Raw genomic sequence first — 21,439 nt, 5'->3', positions numbered from 1 at the left:
GCTTTTGGCATCCCTTGTAAGAATAAATAAGCCCTAAGGGCCTCACTCCTCAGGGCATCTGGACGTAGAGTCTGAGAGCTGAGGACCTGCAGGAGTTGTACTTTGCTCAAAGATTAATATAAAAAGAAATACCGAAAGAGGCGCTAGTCTTTGGGGCCAATCTCTCTTGGCACGGAACTACGTCGGGCCGTGTCGTCTCGAATGGAACTGTGATTTAAAGTTGTGAAGTATTTGAAGTGATTCTGTCTCGTGTCGCGACAGATTCTAGACTTGGGGTGCCCAAGCCCTTGACAACTGTCATCATCTTTTTTGTCATCCTTGTTTTCTTTCCCTACTGTTTCTTTCTTCTTGCTCTTACTTGTAGTATCGGCAATTGGGCTTTTTATGCCCTTTATGCCCACATTGATAGTAAGTAACATCCTGTTGTTTGCCCTTGCTTCTACTTCTGCTTTTGCCTTTACTGGCTGCATTACCCCTCGTTTCGGATCTGCCTCTAACTTGATAAGTTGAGCGATTGCTTTCACCAGTGGACTTCCTTCTCATTTTGTCATTCAGGTTAGAACCCGGAACACTATCAAAGGGTTTAAGCAGTGTTGTGATGAGTGCGAAGCGGTGTGTGCAACTGAAAGAGCACGCGAAGAAGTGCAGGGTGTGCACCTTGGAGAGGGGCGAGTGTAGACAGATAGCAAGGCGCTAGTAGCAGAACGAAGAGGGAGAGAGAGGGCACGCTACTCAATGGCTGGGGGAATAAGTGAGTGAGTTAAAAACTCACATTCCCTTTATTAATATGTATAGGACCAATTTAAAGTTAGTGGCCAAGTTCAATGTGAACTTGGCCAAAGGTTAGTAACCTTTAAAATATACATTGAAGGGGGCCATTTGGGCCTTTAACCCAACAACCTCCCACTTAAAGGCATAAATGGCGCCTTTAAGCTACGTGACTCCCACCATCTCTATGCATAGATGATGTTGTGCTTTGGATAAGCACTTAGTGAGAGCGTCAGCTGGATTTTGTGATGTATGGACCTTAGCCAATGTAATAAGGCCATCCTCAAGCACTTCTCGTATGAAGTGATACCGCACATCAATATGCTTTGTGCGTGCATGAAACATGGCATTCTTTGCCAGACATATGGCACTCTGGCTATCACAACCAAGGATAGGTGCCTTGGCAGGCAAACCAAACTCACTGCATAGGCGCGCTAACCAAATAGCTTCTTTAGAAGCCTCAGTGGCTGAATATATTCAGCCTCTGTAGTAGACAATGCAACGATCTTTTGCAATCTAGAACACCATGAAACAACACCTCTCGCAAGAGTAAATACATAGCCACTTGTGGATTTCCGTGTATCCACATCACCAGCCATGTCAGAGTCACAAAATCCCTTTAACTCCAATGGTCCTTTACCATAGCAGAGGCATTTATTTTTAGTCCCTTTCAAGTACCTCATAATGGACTTCATTGCATCCCAATGCAACCTGCCTGGATTAGCCATAAACCGGCTCACAACTCCCACTGCATGGGCTATGTCAGGCCTAGTAGCAACCATAGCATATATAAGTGAACCACAAGCTGAAGCGTAAGACACACTTTGCATGTCATTGGTATTCCTTTGACTTAGGACAATCATCCTTGGAGATTTTGACATATGGCTGTAATGACATACCAAGAGGCTTTGCTTCAGTTAAATCTGTCCAACACCTTTTCAATGTACTTTTCTTGCGACAAATACAATAGGCGCTTGTCTCCTTGCCTTGTAACACGCACTCAAAGTATATGTTCAGCTGTCCCAAGGTCTTTCATTGAAAATGCAGATTTCAGTTGCCCTTTAAGAGCATCAACAGTGCTTCTTTTCTTTGCAGCTATCAACATATCATCAACATAGAGCACAAGAATGATAGGGCTGCCATCCTCATCACGTTTGGTATACAAACAATGGTCTGCATGGCTTCTTTTGTAACCATGTTTAAGCATGAAGCGATCAAACTTCTTGTACCACTGTCCACATGATTGTTTCAGCCCATACAAGCTTCTATTGAGCATACATACCAAATGTTCCTTGCCAGGAATCACCAAAACCCTCGGGTTGCTTCATGTAAAGCTCTTCTTCCACATCACCATGCAAGAAAGCGGTATGTACATCCATTTGGTCCATTTCCAAATCAAGAGCAGCCACTATGGCAAACAATACAGACAAAGTGGTCATCTTCACAACAGGAGAGAACACTTCCTGAATCTATGCCCTTGGTTTGAATATATCCCTTTGCCACAAGCCTTGCCTTATACTTGGGTTTTGCATCAACAGTCTTGATTTTATACACCCATTTGTTAGGAATAGCCTTCCTTCCTTTGGGCAATTCAACCAAATCCCAAGTATGATTAGCATGCAAAGCTTTAATCTCTTCCTGCATAGCAAGCTCCCACTTGTCACTGTGCTCACATGTCTTTGCCTCTTTATACGTAAGAGGCTCTCCCTCAATTGTCAACATAATGTAATGCAAAGAGGGATCATATTTGCTCACAGGCCGTCTTTGACGAGTAGACCGCCTCACCCAATGATCCACATTATCCGGCAATGGGTTTACATCAGGTGGCATGATAAAATCATCAACAATGGGCTGCTGTACATCATTCCATTTTCAGCATTGTTTCTTGGCTGTAAATGCCCTTTAGGAGCCTCAATTTGCTGTCCAACATCATCTGGCTCAAACACCACTGGATCATCTACATTTTCAGCCATATGTGGTGCATCCTGAGGGTCAAAAATAGGCCTAACAGGTGGCTGGTCATGCTGAAATTTGACCCTTTTATGGTCATGCTTTGATGCGCAATTGTTTTGAAGCAGCCTTGCCTCATTAAAAACATCATCCCGGCTGCGTACAACCCTTTTGAGCTGAGGTAACCTAATCCTGTAACCCATTTCGCTTTCTTCACCATATCCCATGAAGAGGTCTTTAATGGACTTGGCATATAGTTTACTCCTCAACCCAGGTCTAACATGCAGAAAAGCCTCGCAACCAAAAATGCGTAAGTTATCATATGAAGCAGGCTTGCTAGACCAAACCTCTTCAGGGGTGTCACCTTTCAAAGACATGTGATGGGATCGATTGCATATATGCACTGCAGTTTTCAAAGCTTCTTCCCAAAATCCATGAGAGAGATTAGCTGTGGACAGCATGCATCCCACCTTCTCATAAAGTGTCCTATTGAATCTTTCAGCCACACCATTAGAAGAGGGGCTGTATGGCACAGTAAGCTCCCTCTTAATGTCCAAATTTTCACAAAATTTGTTAAATTCAGCACTTGTGAACTCCCCCCCATTGTCCGTACGTAAGCATTTTAGCTTTCTATCTGTTTGGGTGGTCACAAATGCATGAAATCTCTTAAACGCAGCAAAGGCTTCATCCTTAGATTTAAGCAAATAAACCCAAATTTTTCTAGAATGATCATCAACAAAGGAGACAAAATAGCATGCACCTCCCATAGACTTAGTAGGCATGCTACATACATCAGAATGTACAAGATAAAGCACACAAGATTTACGAGAGACACCAGAGTAATAAGAACGCTTTACTTGCTTGCCATATTGACATTCATTACAAAAGTCAAGCTTTGTGCCTTTAGCATCAAGCTTGTTCAAAGTACAAAGTTTAGAAAGGCCCTTTTGGCTCATATGGCCAAGCCTCTTGTGCCACCCACAACTCCATGTGAGAGTTAATTTCAGCCAATGCAATAAACTTGTCCAACACGGCCTTTCCATGCATGCAGTAAAGTGTCCCTTTCTTTGTGCCCTTTACAATCAGCCTTGAGCCTCTAGTCATTTTCCATGATCCTCTCTCAAACAAGATGTTGTAACCATGCATATCCATCTGACTAACAGATAACAGACTCTTCTTGATTTCTGGCACATATCTAAGTTCTAACATCATGCAAGACAAGCTCATTTGTGCCATCTACGGAGAGATGCACAGTGCCAATACCCTCAATGGAACATGCATGATTGTTTCCAAGGTATACATGGCGACGCTTGCCTGCATCAAAAGTAGAGAAACATTCCTTGACAGGAGTCACATGAAATGAAGCACCGGAGTCAACAATCCAAGTCTAGGATAATGCATCAATGACAATCAACAAAGCATCAATAAGATCACCAAGTGATCTGCATGTCCTGTGAATGAACATTAAGAGAGGCATCAATGTCATAAGCATCATCATCTGACAAAGTGGCACACAAGATGTCCTCTACATTTGACAACTCCTCAATCACAACACTAGAAGCCACATTGGCCTTCTCTTTGTCCTTTGAGCTATCCTGTGCATCTGTCTTGACTTCCTTCTTCTCTTTCTTTTTGTCTCTGCCATTCTTTTTCCGTTCTAACTCGGCTTTGTAGTACCTGCAATCGGGTTTCTTGTGACCTTTCCTGCCACACTGATAGCAAGTCACATCACCCTTGCCTTTGCTGCCATTCCCCCTTTCCTTACTCTTCCTCTTACTCTTACTCCTTTGTGCATAGGCATTCTTCTTTTCTGTCCTGCCTCTAACCATGTTGGCAGAGCTGCCTCCCTCTCCACTTGCTTTCCTCCTGATTTTCTCATTCAAGATAGAACCCCTAACACCATCAAAGGTTAAATTGGGGTTATTGGACAATGAAACGATCAATGTTTCCCATGACTCAGGTAAGGTTATAAGCAAGAAGATAGCTTTCAACTTATCATCAAAAGGGGGCAAGCCTGAATCCTGTAACTGCGACAAAGTACCTGCGAACAACGACAAGTGCTCTGCAGCGCTCTTGGACTCTTCTAGTTGCATGCCAACAAGTTTTCGTAGCAAATGTGCTTGGTTGATAGGCGTTGTATTCTCATACATTCCCTTTAACTTCTCCCACACATCAAAAGCACTTGTGAGACCTTTCACATCAATGACTGTCTCATCGGTCATGGCCATTTTAATGTATGTAATAGCCTTCCTATTCAGGCTAACCCATGCTTCATCCGTCATATTCTGTGGCTTTACATGTTCAAGTGCCCCTTTACAATCCTTAAGAAATAGGATTCCTTGGATCCTGTCTTTCCAAAGATCGAAACCTGTTCCATCGAACCTCCTAATCTCGAAGAGATTCTTCACATCCGAAGAAGATGAGGCCATAGTTGCACGAATAAGAGGGCTAATACGCTGAATTTTTGGGCAAAATGCACAAAAACCAGAGTATAGCCACACTGAGGTGTGCACTACAACTCCAAATGGTCACAGGAGCAATTTGGGGCAAAATAGGTCGATTTAGGCAAAAAAAAAAAAAATCTGAAATTTATGCGCAGGAAATTTCAGCGAGCGAATTTGTGCTCAAAAACAACAAATTTAGTTGTTTTTAGCTTCACAGAACATACGTAAGGCTAATGCACAGCCTTTAGAAGCATGTAAGAGCAAAAGCCCCAATTTGTAGCATCAAATTGTATGAAATTGTGCCACAAATGGTCATACATAGCCAAAATTTGTCAAACGTGCGTAGATTGCTTCAATTTGCACTTCCCCCAATGTAGTCGCATCATAAAAACACTTGCAAAAACCTGCATAAATCTGAAATTTGCTGAAAACGCCTGTTTTAGGACCTGTTTTTCGGTAATTTCAGTGTTTTCAGGTAGCGGAGACTTAGCAAAAGTGTTCCCACACCTTAATACATCATTTGCAAAACCTGTATTTTGCTGTCATAACCTGTAATTTGCTGGTTTTGACCTAATTTCAGCCTGTTTTAGGTCAATTTGACTTGCCGGGAGCTCTCTAGTGTCCGGGGACGAGTCCTTTGGCGATGAAATTGCAAAATCTTGCGTGAAAATTGACCTCCTTGGTTGAAAATCAGCGTTTGCAGGTTTGGGAGCAAACCCTAATTGGGCTCTGAAACCAGTTGATGAGTGCGAAGCGGTGTGTGCAAGTGAAAGAGCACGCGAAGAAGTGCAGGGTGTGCACCTTGGAGAGGGGCGAGTGCAGACAGATAGCAAGGCGCTAGCAGAACGAAGAGGGAGAGAGGGCACGCTACTCAATGGCTGGGGAAATAAGTGAGTGAGTTAAAAACTGACATTTCCTTTATTAATATGTATAGGACCAATTTAAAGTTAGTGGCCAAGTTCAATGTGAACTTGGCCAAAGGTTAGTAACATACATTAAAGGGGGCCATTTGGGCCTTTAAGCCAATAGGTTGTTGCTAAGTGAAACAACCAAAGATTCCCAACTATCGAGTAAAGTCATAAGCAAGAAAATAGCCTTCAATTTATCATCAAAGGTTGGCAGACCTGAATTTTGCAATTGACTTAAAATCCCTGTGAAAGCACAAAATGCTCATATGCGGGCTTAAATTCATCTAACTCCATGTTCACAAGTTTACATAAGGTGCACTTGATTCACATAAGTGTCCTTTAGCTTATTGCATATAGCATATAAGCCGTATCAAGACGCTTAATGTCTGTAAGTAAATTATCAGATACAACCATTTTAATGTATGCAATGCCCTTTTTATCGAGTCTAGCCCAATCCTCATCTGACATGGTTATAGGCTTAGTTTCCAAGACCGCATCATCGCAATCCTTGAGAAACAAAATGCCTTCTATCTTGTCCTCGTCACAAATTGATGACGTGGCAAGACCTTTGGACAGATCCCAGACAGAGAAGACCAGAGAGAAAGTGGCAGAGAAAGTTTGCCACCTTGCAGAACCTTTGCGACAGGATCTAAATTAAAGACTTTAAAAGATTATAAGTTGTTTCAACTTATGGACACTTGTTGACAAGGCCAAAGGGACACAAGGATCAAAATAATGGCCAAATCGTGTGGAGCTGATGACGTGGTAGGTTGTACGGACGTCTGCGAATTACGTTGTTGAAGTGGCACCTGTATGGATTTTCGCAAATCGCGTTGGCTGCTTTGGGCTCTAGCTTTTGGCCCCAGATGCTTTTAGACTTGAAGCTTTTTATGTGATTGCTTTTGGGGCTCTGCCTATAGCATCCCGCATACTCTTTATAAGTGCCTAGGGGGCCATTCTGTTAGGCATTTGGACGCAGAGGTGGAAGACTTGGACCCAACAGGTGAGGTTTTTGGGCCAATACCTCTGGGCACGGAAGTACGCCGGGCCGTGTCGACTCAAGCTTCGAAGTTGTGAAGTATTTTAAGTGATTCTCGCGTGTGTCGTGCCGGATTTTCGACTTGGGGTGCCCGATCCTGTGAAAGTGGTATCAGAGCATCAGGCGTGTGCTTTTCTCAAAGCATACCAATAAAGAGCAGATAGGGTACTTGGGCACTTTGGAAATTGTTATTCAAGAATCTTCGCGTTTTGACCTTGGACTTATTGGGCACTTCGGAAATTGTTATTGAAGGATCTTCGCGTCTTGACCTCGAACTCATTAGCCACTTCACCCTTACTTCATCGCGCATCGGGTGTGCTCCTGTCTTCATTGCTCTGTCTTAAAGGGCATAAGGCATAAAAGAATCCCAGCTTACACATGGGTTCTCATGGAGAATCTGATAGAGAACACCTCTCGGTGGACAGGCAAAAAACAGTAAAATCCGGTGCGGGAGTTGAAGAAAAGAATGGAGAATACGACAAATTTTTGATCGAGAAGTTTGTCAGAAGGCCTTTAAAAAATCTGTTCAACGGTTGAGAATTTGGATATGCGACAAAAGACAAAGTTGATCCTCTCAATAAGCTCTACGCATTGACGTGAACAAATCTTATATCCAACAAATTTAGAAAATTAGGGTTTTTGCAAAAAATTTTAAGTATGTGTGGAATTAATGTTATTGGAAGCTCTTGTTATCTGTGTGCAGATAACTACTAGGAGCGAGGAACATGCATATGAAATCATTTGGAAGCATGGAGCGGGACATCGACTCTTTTGCAACGAGATGAACCATTTGCTTGAAATTTTACCTATTTTGTAGGTGAAATAAAAAATGACATGGCAAGGAATTTGCATCTTAAAGCAATTTAGAGCAACGGCAGTTGAGGAATGAATCTGTTGATTTGACAGATTCAAGATAAGAATGATGGATTTTGAATGATGATGAATGATTTTAGTGCATCAAGATTCCCATATGAATGAGATGACCAGATACTGCTATGAACGCATCAAGAGTTCGTGCGGGATGAGATGGCTACACAAGAATCTAGGTGCATCAAGACTTCTAGACGGATGAGATGACTAGATGATTGAAACAATGTGTTCAATATGAACTAAGTGTGTGAATGAAGAACTTTGAAATATGAATTTCTGAAGATGATTTTGATTTATGTATAAAACTAATGTTTTATGGAAGAACCTGTTATTTGTGAACAGATAACAGGAGTAAGAACGAGATGATGATGATTTTGGAGCAGTGACAACTCCCGAATGCACTTGATATCGAATCATGAAGTTTGAAGCACGAATGATTCAATGGAACTGTCGTGAGCACATCAAGAGTTCCTTCGGGATGAGATGGCCACACAGCTAGAATTGAATGATTGGACCACTCTGTTCAGTATGAACTTAGTGATGGATTGGGATCCTCGGAAATGATTACTCGCACACGACAGTGCTCGAGTGCAGATGGAACGATCACTTGCACATGACAATGCTTGAGTGCAAAAATCTATGGACATGACCGCAATATGGGATTAGTTAATCCGGCATCACTGAGATCTTGGTTAGATGTAGATGTGATTGCTAAATACGCTGCCAGGAATCATGGTCCTAGATCAGAACGGAATCCATGGACGTGATCGCGATATGGGATTAGTTAAATTGACATCAGTGAGGTCTGGTGCGGATCTAGATGCGATTGCTAAATACGTCGCCAGAAATGACGGTCCTAGATTTTATGTGATGTGATCTGAATGCGATCTAAATGTGATACTGTTGTCTTTGTACAAGTGTTGGACTTGTGTCGTCTAGTGTGTCAATACTTAAAGAGTCAGTGTCTATTGAACTGGTTTATGGCTTATGTCTGATTTTGCAGGTGTAATCGAGTGCGATAATAATTCTTTCAAGAGGGGGGTATGTCACAATCTAATGATGTTGCAAGACCTTTGGACAGATCTCGGACAGAGAGGACGCGAGGGAAAATGACAGAGAAAGTTTTGTCAACTTGGAGAACCTTTCCGACGAGGCTTAAATTAAAGACTTCAAAAGATTATAAGTTTTTTCAACTTTTGGACACTTGCAGACAATGTCACAAAAATACGTAAGCGTAAACTGACTTTTAATTGTACTTCAAATACTCAAGAGAATTGGAGAGAGAGAAAGCTTGACACTTCATTGGGGACTAGAAGATGGGCTGGTCCCCCCCCATAAAGAGATTATCTTTATTACTAAGGGAGAATCTTTACAAGCACAAGAACGGGGCAAACGCCCGTCCTCTATTTCTTTCTTGGTTTTGTTTTGACTACTGATTGAGAGAGTGTTTTCACTCTCTTACTGCTAAGAGGACTTCCCCTCTTTTGCAAGCTTTGTTGGAAGCTCTCACCAGGTGAGTCTATCTTCCAAAAAACTTGTCAGAAGCTCTCACAATGGAGAGTCTATCTTCCGCTATGTGTGGTCCTTCATGCGCAATCATTCATGCATTCAACTCAAGAGAGAAACAAGCAAAATGCACACAAACATGCTTGCTGTAATTTTTTGCACATAACCTGAAATTCTTACCTGTGCGCACTCCTACGCCGAAACGGAGGCCTTCTTCGCGATAAAATCTCCCCAAAACTTGCGTAGGCGTAGGGTAAGTAGAGAGGAGGGAAATTCTATTAGTGCTCCGCTGAAAACAGTCCTAATCGAGGTGATTAGGGGCTGAAAACAGAGAATTTACAGCCAGCGCACTCTACGGCGAGAGTGCCTGCTGCAACTTCTCGCGACGAATCTTAACCAAAAGCTGGCTATGCCTGTGAGAACTTACCAATGCAAAGTGACTCTCTCACTCTCACTCTCACCCTCCCTCAAGCTCTAGCGTCCCCTCTTCTTGCTGGCTTTATAAGAGCATCCTCTCCCCCTCTTCTCAGGTTGGCAGTGCTCCTACCCCCCCTATTGTGAGCATGCTCTACGCATTGAGGCCCTCCATGGAAGCTTGAGAGCAGCCCCTTGCGACATTTGTGGTCGCCTCGTGCGCAGTGTGCCAAGTGACACACTTAATAACTTCAAAACCATTCAACTTTCACATTTTAAAAGTTCCTAAGCTATTAATGAAATGTGCAAATTAACTCACAACTGCACACATGGATGCAACTAATGAAATGTTAGCTGCTCCCCAGCACAATGCCGTATCGGCATTGGTCTGGCATTAGCTATTCACACTTGTTCGGCCGTTTGGTCCGGCACAAACAATTTAAATTTTTTTAACTGACTTATCCCAAGGCCTTAAAAATAATGCAAGCCTTAGGCTAGTAATCCTAAGGACCCCATCTCATTCCCGTGCTCAAACTGACGCGCGTAATTTCTGCTAAGGTCTCCCTTAGGTGCTCTGGCCCAAGTTTGGGCGCACCTGAGGCCCTAGAACTGCTACTTCTATTATGATGTGCACATAACTAATTAGATAACTATTTTCTCGTAAATAAATTAATTGTTTATAAAGTCTGAAATTGTTACAGACCGGGCCAAAGGGACACAAGGATCAAATAATGGCCAAAATCACGTGGAGCTGATGACGTTGTAGGCTGTAAGGACGTCCGCGAATTATGCTGTCGACGTGACACCTGTACAGATTTTCGCAAATCGTGTTGGTTGCTTTGGGCGTTAGCTTTTGGGCCCCCAAGACTTTTTAGACTTGAAGCTTTTTATGTGATTGCTTAAGGGGCTCTGCTTTTAGCATCCCATGTACGCTTTATAAGTGCCTAGAGGGCCATTCTTTCAGGCATTTGGACGCAAAGTTGAAAGACTTGGACCCAACGGGTGTTGTACTTTGCTCAAGCATTAATATAATAAAGAAATACCGAAAGGGGCGCCAGGTTTTGGGGCCAATACCTCTGGGCACAGAACTATGCCGGGCTGTGTCTACTCAGTTTTAAAGTTGTGAAGTATTTTAAGTGATTCTCTCGTGTGTTGTGCCGGATTTTTGACTTGGGGTGCCCAAGCCTGTGACAGTCCTTCCACAGGTCAAAGCCAGTGCCATCAAACCTCTTGATTTCAAGAAGGCATTTAGTGTCATTGCTATTGGAAGCATTAGTAGCCATATTTTAGCAATGCACTAAAGGTACAAATGCACAATTTATGACAGTAAATGAGCAGCTGAATATTCAGCCAAATGCAGTCCAATTTCCGAGCAAGCTAGAGGGCAAGGTTCACTACCTGTGTGTTCAAATACATGCATAGCAATAAAAGTGATGATTTTCAGCAAAGAACTAAAATTTCAGCATATATAACACGCTTACATCACCATCGAGTGACTCCCACTTCAACACTATCACCAAAAATACATTTGCAACAATCCTAAATCTGTCAATGATCTCTAGAACAGTTGCAACATGAATATTTAGCATTATGTTAACTCGATGAGAGTTACTCAACGCATGTACTACATACATAAGAGTTTGTATCAATTTCTGATACACGAAACACCAAAGAATCTTTGTAGTTCTCCAAATTCTCACAAATAAGAGGTAAATCCGTAGCTTACAACACAAGCTTTGCTTCAATACTACCCCCGAAGTGTACTACACGCATCAATTTTACCAAAATCCCCCAAATTTTCTTGCATTAGTTTTGTCAAAATCCACAACTTCAGCAAAAGCCCCAAAATTTCACTGACGAACTTGTCTTAATTGCATTAATACATGATCCCAAGAGCGAAATACGGGCAAAATTTGCAAAAGCGCCAAAATTTTCCGAGTTCGAACATGCACCAATGTCAATGAAAGCGAGACAACTGAGTGAAATTTCACTGATGCATGAAAAACCCCAAAATTTTCGAAGCTTCTGTGCATGAAATCTGCAATTTTTGACGCAGATTTTGTTGTGCAAGAACAGCACGAGGGCTGTAATTTCATGCGTGAGTGGGGTTCTGTGTGAGAAGACTCGGGTTGCTTTCAGCCCAAAAACAATCTGCGCGTGCAGCCTTTTGATTCGTTGGGTGTTGCGTGCGTGAGAGTGCGTGGAACGCGGCTTTGATACCAGTTTGTTGGTGCGCAAGAGGTTGTAGGTGCTAGTACTGCAGGTCAGAGAGAGAGAGAGAGAGAGAGAGAGAGAGAGAGAGAGAGAGAGAGAGAGAGAGAGAGAGAGAGAGAGAGAGAGAGAGAGAGAGATGTATTTTATATGCTTTAGGGTACTAGAAGGGTCATACCTTGTGTGGGTTTATACATGAGGTGAAGGGCCTTTACATCCAACATTTGTCTCCAAAAGTGAGAAGAGTGTGACTGATAGCCACAGAGGCAAGCTATTGCGATGAGAAAACAACAATGAAATGTCACGTGCGCACTTCACTTGCGCTACGTGGACATGCTTCTGCTACAATCTAGCATCAATCCTAGCTTAGGACCTAATCTGGCACCCTTGTGCGCCTCTAGCAAGACGTGCATGCCCAGGTATGTCATAGTTGCATACCCTCTCTTGGACAGGACAACATTTTAGCATATAGGTGTTTTGCCTCGTGAACCACCTTTTAGCATTTTATTTGTTAATAAGCTATTTTCAGCCTATTTATTCCTTTGTCGTGGGGGCTGATTTATGACTGCTCGTCGAGCAGCCTTCAAGTCACCTATAAAGGTAGCCTATGGGCAGCGCTAGAGACCAGAAGAGGCAGAAGAACCTGTAGACTCCGTGTTTTCAGGCGCCTTTTATCAGCATTTTCAGCCTAGAACAGCCAACGATTTAGCCTCTGATCGCCAGCAGATTTCAGCCCATCGTCGTCCTCGGCGATAGCATTCAGCCCCTAGCCTCGTCATGGTTGCAGATTCTAGCCGACATTGCTAGCATTTTCAGCATTCAGCATTCAGAAATAGTAATCATCGTCATCGTCATCGTCATCGTCGTCGACATAGAACCCTAGCAGCTAGTACCCCTTGTGTTTTGGCTTGGCTCCTGCCTAGCTGAGCATAGGGACCATCAATAGCTATCAATACCATCAGTTCCTCGTCGTTGACACGGAACCCATCAGTACCTTCTTGTCAGTTTCATGGTCGTCGACATAGAATCGATTAGTACCTCGTCGTCATTGTCGTTGTCATTGTCGTCGACACAGAACCCATCAGTACCTCGTTGTAACTGGCTTGGGCCATGCCCAGAGGTATTGGCCCCAAAACCTAGCCCCCCTTTCGGTATTTCTTTATTTTATTAAATCTTGAGCAAAGTACAACTCTCGTAGGGGTCCTCCGCTCTCAGACTCTGCGTCTTGATGCTTTGCAGAGTGAGGGCCTTGGGTTTCTTTTATTCTACAAAGGGTTGCCAAAAGCAGTTAAACTCAAACGCAAACTGTCCCAAAAGCAACTAGTCCTCAAAAACCGGCAAAAAGCAGCCAATGCAAATTACGGAATTTCGTACAGTTGCCACGTCAGCATGTCAGCGTGAATTGCGGACGTCCGTACAACTGTCACGTTATCAAAGTCAACGCAATTTTCGGATAATCCGTACAGTCTGCCACATCATCTGTTGCTACTGTGTGTGTTCGGATAGTACTGCCATGTCATCATTTTGTGACATACTCCCCTCTTGAAAGAATTGTAATTGCCCTCGATTACGCATGCAAAATCAGACATAAGCCATAAACCAGTTCAACAGACATTGATTGTAAGTACCGACGTACTAGACACACTAGATGTCCCAAACTGATGAGGTGGTAGCCTTTGCTGACGCGGACAAAGCTGTACGGACAAGTTGACGTGGCAGTAGTACGAAACTTTGCTTTTCACGCTTGCCTGCTGACGTGGTAGAACTGTATGGATTTTCGTGTTTTGCGTAGACTGCTGACGTGGTAGTTGTATGGATTTCCGTAAATCACGCTAGCAGTTTTTGTAGCTTTTTGGACCAGTTGCTTTTGAGTTTAAAGCTTTTCATGTAAATTGCTCTTAATGGCCAAGGGCCTTTAAATATGAGGCTAGGGCTCATTCTCTGGCACTCTTATGGGAGAAGGTGTAGAGCGTGGAGTACCGGCTTGTATTGTGTTGATGTAATATAAAGAAATACCGAAAGGGGTGCCAAGGTTTGGGGCCAATACTCACTGTGGTGGAATTCCGTCACTTTGTGTGGCGTGTGTTCTCTATCTCTCTTCAGTTTCAGTTGTTATTGAAGTGCTAAAAGTGTGTTTAGTCTGTTCTTTTCTATTGGCACGTGGTGCGCGTCTTGGAACCCTCGTCGTTGTCGTCAATGTCGTCGACACAGAACCCATCAATACCTTAGGACCCCGCAGTAGCCCTCAACAGCCCTCAGTACCTTCAGTACCCGTAGTACCACAGTACCCCGTGGTACCCCAGTACCCGCAATACCCTTCAATATCTCAGTAGTACCGAGCATTAGTAGCATCGATACCCATTAGCATTAACATCTCAACATTTAGTCATTGTATCAGCATTGTGCAAGAGTAAAGAAAGTACTTACTTTGGCAACAGAGCAAGGGGGCCCTTGAGGGTTTGGGACCCGACATTCTCTCTCTCTCTCTCTCTCTCTCTCTCTCTCTCTCTCTCTCTCTCTCGTTCAATTTAGTTTCTCTTTCAAGTGAAGTAAGGTAACCTTGTGTTTGTGCGGAGTACTAGATCTGAGCTAAATCCTTAAACACTTCCGCTGCACCTGACATCGGTATTAGAGCTTTGTTTGTGCATCGGCTTCGCGAACTCAAGGGAAGAACCCCAAGTACCCAAGTATCCCAAGAACCCGAGCCGAACCAAGAATCCAAAGAACCTCTCCCATTTTTTTTCGTTAAAGAAGCTTCACGTCCCTACCCCGGACTTATTAGCCTCTCAACACCCTCAGTATCAAAAGCATCCAACATCAGCTTCCATCTTCATTGCCATGTCTTTGAAGGAAGATCGACATCGGATACACAAAAACCCAGATCTTGAGTACCAAGATCTACTTGCCTCCTTTGCGGATATGGAAGGAGTTGGTACAAGGATCCCTAAGCATCTTTGCATTCTCATTTGCATGTAGCGTGCATCCACTTCCGTCAACAAGAAACCCTTGGAAATACCTCTGAGCACCCTTAATTTTTAGCTTCACCCACAATGTTTTCATGATAGGACTATTGGAGTGGCAGTACTTGCTCGCAAGGCAGAGTCAACATCAGGGTTGGTATTCTGCGACAATAGTAAGGCTACCTAGTAACTCGTGTGGTCGATGTTTACATCGCAGCAAATCTACATCCGTAGTATCCACCCGTTTGGAGGATTTTTCATCGGTTTGTGCATCCACAATCATTAGAAGGAGTTAGTATCAGAAGTTTACAAAGAATCCAAAGATAGAAGTTCGACAGTTGTGCCTGACCTTTAATAGGGGGGGATGTCACGTGCGCACTTCACTTGCGCGACGTGGACATGCTTCTGCTACAGTCTGCATCAGTCTTAGCTTAGGACCTAGCCGGGCACCCTTGTGAGCCTCTAGTAGGACGTGCATGCCCAGACAGGTCGTAGTTGCATACCCTCTCTTGCACATGACAACATTTCAGCATATAGGTGTTTTGCCGCGTGAACCACCTCTTAGCATTTTATTTGTTAATAACCTATTTTCAGCCTTGGTCGTGGGGGCTGATTTGTGACTGCTCAACCAGCCTTCAAGTCACCTATAAAAGGGCCTATGGGCAGCGCTAAAGACCAGAAGAGGTAGCAGCAGCAAAAGAACCTGCAAACTCTTTGTTCGCAAGCTAGAACTCAGCGTTTTCAGCCTCCTTCCATCAGCGTTTTCAGCCTAGAACAGCCAGCGGTTCAGCCTCCGATCGCCAGCAGATTTCAGCCCGTCGTCGTCCTCGGCGGTAGCATTCAGCCCCTAGCCTCGTCATGGTCGTAGATTCTAGCCATCAACATCGCTAGCATTTTCAGCATTCAGCAATAGCCATCATCGTCGCCATCATTGTTTTTGTCGTCATCGTCGTCGACACAGAACCCCGACACCTAGGTCCCCTTGTGTTTTGGCTTGGCTCTTGCCTAGCTCAGCATAGGGACCATCAGTACCCTTGAGTACCATCAGTACCTCCTCGTCGTCGACACGGAACCCATCAGTACCTCTTCGTCATTGTCGTCGACATAGAACCCATCAGTACCTCGTCGTCGTCGACATATAACCGATCAGATGCTCGTCGTCCTCGTCGTCGTTGCTATGGTCGTCGACGCAGAAACCATCAGTACCTCGTCGTCGTTGACACAGAAACCATCAGTACCTCGTCGTCATTGTTATGGTCGTCGACATAGAACCCATAAGTACCTCGTCGTCGTTATGGTCGTCAACATAGAACCCATCAGTACCTCAGTACCCTGCAATACCCATCAGTACCTTCAATACCCGCAATACCACAGTACCACAGTACCCCTGTACGAGCAGTTCCCTTCAGTATCTCAGTAGTACCCTGCATTAGTAGCATCAATACCCATTAGTATCAACATCTCAACATTTAGTCATTGTATAAGCATTGTGCAAGAATAAAGAAAGTACTTGCTCTGGCAACAGAGCAAGGGGGAGTGAAAGTAAAGTAACCTTGTGTTTGTGCGGAGTACTAGATCCGAGCTAAATTCTTAAACACTTCCACTGCACGTGACATGAAAATACCTTTGCCCAGCAGGATGATGTCGTCCACTATGCCTTTGTCTTAGGCATCTAGGTTGCTATTCAGCTACTCCCGGATTTGGACACGAGCATAGGTGCGCACCCGACCAGACAGCCGACGATGCCTTTGAGAGGGAGAACGTCAATACGGTCACCAATTTTGTGCTGAAGATCCTATGAGATAACAAATGATGGTGCCATAGTACTCCATAGATTAGAGGTAGCTGAAAAATTTGCAGATTCTCAAAACCAAACTGACCCCTCAAACCCCAAAGATGTCAGTGAAGGCTTTCAAGTGAATGAAGGTGCATGTGTCGGGTGTGTGTGATCGTTAGATTGTGAGGGTGTGCGTAAAGGAGATGGTGGGGCAGGTAGACTCTGCAGTTGAGCAAGCTTCGGGGAGGTGGGGATGAAACAGGCAGCAGGCAAAGGCAGGCAGACCTGGGCAGGTGGCTGCTTGGGGCAGGGCTCAGGCAGGATGGGCAGGTTGCGGCAGGTGTCGGTCAGGTTTGCGGGCAACTCACGAGGGCAGGCTGGTCAGGTTGAGCAAGGGGATGGGGCAAGCAGGCTGAGCAGGTGGGATGTGGCTGAGGGGGAGGGATATGGCTGAGCAGCAGGCGGCTGTATCTTCGAAGACCCAAATGTTTTTGCTTAACGTTCTTTTGAAACAAGTTGATCACTCTGTTCAAGATACCTGGATATACAACCCCCCCCCCCCCCCCCCCCCCCCCCACCCCAACCCAAACACAAACACCCCCCCTGCCTCGGGCCTCCTTGAACTGTATGGGACGGAGCTATTTGAGGTCATCAGAAAGGACACAAGAAAACTAGATTTGTTGATGGAGGTCCCCCTCATAACTTCTTTTAATGAAGATACCTTTTGGCATTTGACAACTTCCCAACGCCAATAATGTTGGATATATCATGTCAGAGACGCACTGATAATATGCATACGTATCTCACATCAGCTGGCATTTGAGAGAAAGATCCTTCTGGGCGGATGGAGCGAGGAGCAATCTTATCAAAATATCAAGAGAGTAGATGGAAATCTTATCAATTTAGGTCGTTTTGGTATTATTATGGACTTTTCATACTAGAGATGCCTAGGGCTCTTTCTCTTGGGTATTGTGTTCTACCACAAAAGCCATAGGGCCGTAGTGGTGTTTACCTTGTTCATTTCAATACGAGGGATCTAAGTAATAACATGTCTCATCTTGTAGTGTTGTGGTGATTATCCGTGTCTTCATCTTGGTTAGCATTAGGAGTGCTTGCTATCAACCCACTTATTTCTCTGTGGAAGTCTGAATTGCACTTTGTAACTTCTCTACAGGAAATATTAGTTGCTGTAAGCTTGCAGCTTTGGAGTACGACAAGGCTAAAATTGAACTGCTGAAGCTTAAAGCTGGGAAGAATCAACCGTCTCCCAAGCTGCTGAATGCTGCCACTAACCTAGAAAAAATTTCGCAAATAGAAATGTGATCAAAATTTTCTGAAACTTCTAAGGGAAGTTAGGCTCGTCCTTGATCCAGTTTTTCCAGCCAAGTGCTCTCTCTTGAAGTAGCTTGTTTGAGTCGTGTTGGCAAAGGTATTGCATTGCCTGATAAAGTCATTTTGGTGGGGTTGTGTGAGCGCATGTGTGCGTTGTTGGGGAGTACCTGTGAGGAATCTCTTGCATTTCTGAGTGGGTGATTATATGTGTAGCATCATCCTTGGTGGTAGTCTGTACTGTGTGTGTAGTAGAATCTCATACCTTCATACCTAATGTGAGCTGGAGTCTGCTTTGTCATTGGGATGCAACACTCCTCATCAGTGTATTGTGGGAAGGCGCCCATTCGTCACATGTTTTTAGGCAGCTGTTTTAGTGCCTTACTACATTATCTTGTCCCTCCTAATTCTAGAACCACTTTACAACATTTCCTCCCTCTTTGGAAAGCCACTCGTCCTCTATGGAATACTACTAACTCTAATATTATTACTCAATAGGCAAATTTTACTCCGAAGTGAAATGCAAGGAGGAAGGTCATTGTATATTATAATGGCCACCTTATCAAGGATATCCTCATGGGTATTAAGACGAGCTTTCCAGGAAAGCAAGCCTTGGGTCGGCAAGTTTAATAAGATACATAGGACTGATTGGTTTGGGGTAGAGGATGTGCGAATTACTCGTTTACCCTAATTAAAAGCCAGCTAATCCGGATATTCAACCGGCTCTAGGCTAAGCTGAGGCAAACCTTTCCCAGGACCCAAACACTATGTTGTCAAGCATTAGAAACTTGCATCAAAATTTTCTTGCAGACTTTCAGACTCGCCTATGGGACAACCATCAACCTTTCCTAGTGAGCCACTAAAGATTTTCCAAGAATTATGACAAGCATTTTAAGGACCAGAATGACTCTGTGGCCTCATTATGCATGTTTGTCAATGTTAAGCATCAGTGGGCGACACCGAGTGGACCCAAAAAATGTGGAGCAAGAAGTAGATTAAGAGAAAATATAGGGGGCAAAGCCCTATCTTTGCGGCTGTCCTGCAGACACATAGGCATGCTTACAATTATTCTTCACTGCTTTCAAAGCTCGTCCAATATCCTGCTCCTAAACATTTGAACAATAATAACTATGGGAGAAAAAATTATCCTAGGCTCTTGCAAGTTAAGAATGGTACTTTTCCATAGGCATATCGCCATCATTATGTACTTACGTCACTTCCAGATCTTTCTAATTGTCTTTGAATCTATTGCAGTGTGTTCTCATAGCCTTCCGATGTTGCGATAAGCTCCTCAAGTTGATTGAAGATTCCAAGCAAATATGTTTTGAGTGACTCTACCATTGGTTATGGATTTCTAAGTCCCTTTGCCATAGTCCAAATGCCACAGGGAGGGTTGTTGGGCGTGGGCTTGGGTCCTATGACATATCATATATGCGAACACTTTCTTGGATCTCACTTTCGTATCATGGTAGGTACTGTCTCTTATTTAGTTGGAGCCTATGTGGCACGCATTCATGGATGAGTACATGGATCTCACTTTTGTATCATGGTAGGTACTCTCTCTTATTTAGTTGGAGCCTATGTGGCATGGAGTGATGTGTGGCCTATGTAGTACACAAATCCATAATTTCCTCATCTTTTTATAGATACCTATTTTATGATGTCACCCCATATGTCAATAGATGACATTTGTCTCTTATAAAAGGATCAATCTTGTATTCCTTCAATAATCTCTGTGTTTCATTGTGTCTCTATATTGAAGGGCTCATTAGAATTCCCCCCTTAACTCTAGTTTTCTCTAATTGTATCACGGGAGTAGTTGTCTTGATAGTGGACTCTTTTGGGAGCTACCTCTGGTTTACTCACTATTGAACAGCAAGAACCCTGGAAGGATTAAAACGGGCAATGTCAAGACCTTCTTCCCTTCTCCTTAAAAAAGAAAAAGATATGAATATTGTGATAGGTGTAGATGCTCTCCAAATCTCAAAGAGTTTTGTAACATGACCAACACCCAAGGAAAGAAAGGAATTAACCCAAAATATATTTGCTTCATAATTATTCATGTACATATTATGTATTTCATGCTGAGTAAACAACTTTTGTTTTGGGCATCTATAGAAAGCAGACAATCATTCAAAGATGTGACTAGTTGTTTAATAAAAAGCAGTCTTCTACTGGTTCCTAATTTTGCAAGAGATTGAGCTGTGCCTACTACCCAAGCTCGAGATGGACCTCAGGATATTATTTCCAATTCACAAAAGACTTCCCGAAGGAGAGGAAAAAATTCTTCTAGGAGTCTTTTGGATCACCAAGATAGAGAAATTAAGAGTCTTCTGAACAAAGTTCTGCAAGGAAGAGGAAGAATCACAAAAGACATTTATGCAAATAAAATAGATAGAAGTATCTCTGTCCATGATTCAAAGGGCAGTCACTCTGATTGTGTGGAGCATTTTGATGATGAAATAGCTCTTCAAAGAAAGAATTCCAAGTAGTTTCCTATTCAAATACCCAGCTTAAGAAGTCAAATCTCATTTCAAAGTCTGCTTCTTTTTCCTTGGAAGAATCGACTCATTTTCATGTCGCTCCCATAACTAGCAAGCACAATCAAGTAGCCAATGTGTTCTCTTGTAGCCTTGGGGTAAATGTTGCCTCCATAGCATATCACAAAGATCTTATTAGTATGGTAGATGCATATGCTACACTCCCATAATTTTTTGGATGTTGTATGGTCATTAAATCATAGGAAGCCACATCCACAAGAAAAAATGGATTCTTTTTCTAAAGTAATAGACTATGTGATCACTCAGGCTTTGTGTGAGAAAGTCATGCAGGAGTCACATGCTCCTCCTCTTGCAAGTCATCATCAGATTGCAGCTACCACTCTAGCCGGTAAGATATAGATGTATATTATTGGCCATCATTGAAAAAGGACATCCAAGAGTATGTCTATCTTTGTATAGTATGCTAAAAGGTTGATTTGATAAGAGTCTAACTACCATTACCATAAACACATGGCATAGGATAGCCATAGACTTCATCTTTGGTCTATCACGCCTCTTCATGAAAACAAGGGTATTTGTAAAATAGCATATAGGTTTAGTAATTAAGCACATTTTAGACTAATAAAAAAGACCATTGAATCTCATGATATGGCAAACCTTTTGTCTTCCATATGTTTAAATATCATGGCTTGCCCAATTCAATTGTCTTTAATAGAGATCCTTGTATGACTACTAAGCTGAATTTGTCTTCTGCCTATCATT

General features: G+C 43.2%; 1 protein-coding gene across 5 annotated transcripts in view; it reads left to right on the top strand.

The window, feature by feature from the left end:
- The window catches only part of LOC147440193 (putative ribonuclease P/MRP protein subunit POP5), a 59,600-nt gene that overhangs the window by 36,665 nt on the left and 1,496 nt on the right, over positions 1–21,439 (top strand). The window contains exon 3 of one of the 5 annotated variants that reach the window (XM_086529960.1): positions 20,344–20,971. The exons of 1 other annotated variant lie outside the window; for it this stretch is intronic. In XM_086529960.1, the coding sequence (XP_086386086.1) occupies positions 20,344–20,513 (170 nt within the window). In that variant the 3' untranslated portion in view covers positions 20,514–20,971. Of the gene's footprint in view, positions 1–18,021; positions 18,262–20,294; positions 20,972–21,439 lie in introns of those variants that run through there. 3 more of the 5 variants (XM_086529962.1, XM_086529964.1, XM_086529961.1) reach the window with 3 other exon arrangements.

This window comes from Adiantum capillus-veneris, chromosome 15 (assembly GCF_014529385.1).
Source record: "Adiantum capillus-veneris isolate H3 chromosome 15, ASM1452938v2, whole genome shotgun sequence".
Taxonomy (NCBI): domain Eukaryota; kingdom Viridiplantae; phylum Streptophyta; class Polypodiopsida; order Polypodiales; family Pteridaceae; genus Adiantum; species Adiantum capillus-veneris.
The sequence above is the reverse complement of the archived record's forward strand: the minus strand, read 5'-3'. Positions and strand labels throughout refer to the sequence as shown.